This window comes from Jatropha curcas, chromosome 8 (genome assembly GCF_041381405.1).
Source record: "Jatropha curcas cultivar XTBG-Jc1 chromosome 8, XTBG_Jcur_1.0, whole genome shotgun sequence".
Lineage (NCBI taxonomy): Eukaryota > Viridiplantae > Streptophyta > Magnoliopsida > Malpighiales > Euphorbiaceae > Jatropha > Jatropha curcas.
In genome coordinates this window covers 23720143-23722554 of record NC_143158.1, presented here as the reverse complement: position 1 = coordinate 23722554, position 2412 = coordinate 23720143, and the positions used below count along the sequence as shown (strand labels likewise).

The following is a 2412-nucleotide window of genomic DNA, read 5'->3' as shown; positions in this document are numbered from 1 at the left end:
CTTGTTGGATAGTCTCTGAGCGAACCTCAAGTCTACTTAATTGGTCTTTTAATTTATTTACAAATTCGTTTTTACTTGACTGAGAAATTTGATAAGGTTTAAACATAGGAGTTTTGACTTTTTCTTTACCTTTGTCATCAGTTTTTAATTCTGTTTTATTTTCTAATAAATATTCAATTCTTTTTAATTGTGTATTTAAGCAAATTAAACTTGCATTACTAAAATTATTTTGTTCAATTACCTTTTTATTTACATCATCCTCTCTAGCCATTTTGTATGGAGCACAAATAATTTCATTGTCTTGATGTTTTAATTTACTAATTCGTTTAGGCGGAAAATCACTTTTTATTATTTGATCATTTACTATCCATTCCTGTCTGGTATCCCTAATAGTTATTGGATTTAGACTTTTAGTAGATTTATGTTCCTTAATTAATTCATACCAATCAAAAAATTTTATTTCAGTTTGGTGATTTATTTTATATTCTAAATATTCAGATTTTAATTCTTCAAAAGCATATGTTTTTAATATCTTTTTCATTTTTAATAAATTTTTTGTTTTAGATATTTCTTTTATTAAATTCTTTTCAATATTTTCTTTACTAAGAACATTTAATTCTCTGTTTATATCACTAACATTTTCAGTTATAGCTGAAGCTGTTGGTGATTCTGGAAATGAATTTACTAGATTAGATTGTTGATTAACATAGTTATCTACAGGATTATAAACAGCCTGCGGTATAGTAGAACTATAATCAACTCCTTTCATTTTATTTAAATTGGGTATATCTGAAGTAGAATACCTAGGTTTTACTAAAGTTTGAATAATTGGTTTAGGTTCAGATTCTTTATATTTTGCATAAATAACAGAAGGTATAGAGGAACTAGGTTTATCATTTTCATCTGTAGTTACAGAGGAAGATGACCCTGTATACCTCATACTATGACTTCTATTAAATTTTAATGTAACTTTACCATCTTCAAACTGTTCAATTTTTTGTAAATTGACGTTTGGTTTTAATGGTTCTAGAACTGGCGGAGGAACAATCCCTTCCAATATCCATTCTTCTGGAAGAGTGATATCTTTCCATTGAATTGTTTTAGGAATTACTGTGTTTGTTTTAGTTAAATCTGTTTGAAGAAATCTGGTTTCTCCAATTTTAGGTTGTAATTTATATTTAGTGCCAAAAGCTGAATTCATGGCTTTATAATGAATCTTATAAATTAAAGCAATAGGTATTGATCCTTGCTTCATTTTATAATTATGAGTTTTGATTTCCATAACAATACTGTCTAAAATATTTAAATCATTTAGTGAAACAGTCATATCTGGATAGACCTCAAAGGAGATCGGTCCTTCACTTAAGCTTGTTTCAACAGATCCTAATAAAGAATCTTGAAAATTTAAAAATCTAGCATCTCTTACAACGGCAAGAATACTAGTATTTAGTCCTTCTCTTGTTAAAGGTTTTATGCCTACTTGTATTAATCCTATATGAATATATTTATATTTTTTATTTTTATGATGTTGTAAAGTTTTAGAAGATAAAAGGGTTATTCTTTCAAAAGGTTTACTGAGTTGAAAATCTCTTTTTTCAGTTTTAATCACATAATCCGTTTTAAATAAATTAAATTTAGAAATTTTATAAATCTGTTCTTTATCTACTTTAGGAATTTCCCATTCATCAATTGCTTTACTAAAATCTTGCAAAATTAATTCATTTCGATTTATGACCCTTTTTATTTCGGAGTTATCTGAGTCTTCCGATTTAACACTACTATTAGATCTACACAATAAAGGATCCATTTTAATAATATCAAATAAGTTTGGACGCCAGGTTATACCCTACCAGGTTATACCCTTTCGATGCCCCTCACTTGGGTCTTAGTCACGGGTTCAGTTGGCAAAGGGTTCAGTTGACATATCCCAACTATCAATGATATTAAGAAAATAGATGAATTATTGTTTGGATTTATTAATAGTGTTAGAACCGTATTGCTCTGATACCAACAAAAGGTTAAAGGACCGATCCAATAAAAGACTTTAAAACTTACAAATCATAAATATGTAGGGAGCTAAGATTATTTCTAGGATTTAAATAAATACATATACAAACGTTTAAAGATAGATTGTAACTATGAACTAAAATACTATGATTATGTGGATTTAAATGAATACTAATATAATTCATTTCAACATACAGTTTGAACAGTTTTTCTGATGTGGAAGATCAGACTAAGCTGCATCCACAGAGCATACGTATAGCAACACACAATCACAAGTATACAATCTTAATATGGTTTAGGGTTCCTGCAACCTTAACCTGGGATCCCCAGAATTAAGTCAGAGTGTGGAGGGAGAAGAAGAATAGTGCCGTCAACACGGTCTTAATAAAGTAACAATTTATAATA

The 2412-nt window shown here is 28.4% G+C and overlaps 1 protein-coding gene across 1 annotated transcript; it reads right to left on the bottom strand.

The window, feature by feature from the left end:
- Positions 1-356: 356 nt before the first annotated feature.
- LOC149494376 (uncharacterized) lies at positions 357-1807 on the bottom strand. Its single transcript, XM_089725482.1, has 2 exons — positions 518-1807; positions 357-386 (listed from the first exon to the last, which is right to left on the bottom strand). Exons 1-2 carry the CDS (start codon positions 1805-1807, stop codon positions 357-359), a joined length of 1320 nt encoding a protein of 439 aa, XP_089581608.1.
- Positions 1808-2412: the final 605 nt, after the last annotated feature.

What these genes read in the sequence shown, in the direction of transcription:
- LOC149494376 (XM_089725482.1), bottom strand. Translation starts at nt 1,807, where the DNA reads ATGGATCCTTTATTGTGTAGATCTAATAGTAGTGTTAAATCGGAAGAC. An exon ending in AAAAGATATTAAAAACATAT is followed by an intron (nt 387 to 517) that starts GCTTTTGAAGAA and finishes AATAACTATTAG; the next exon opens with GGATACCAGACAGGAATGGA.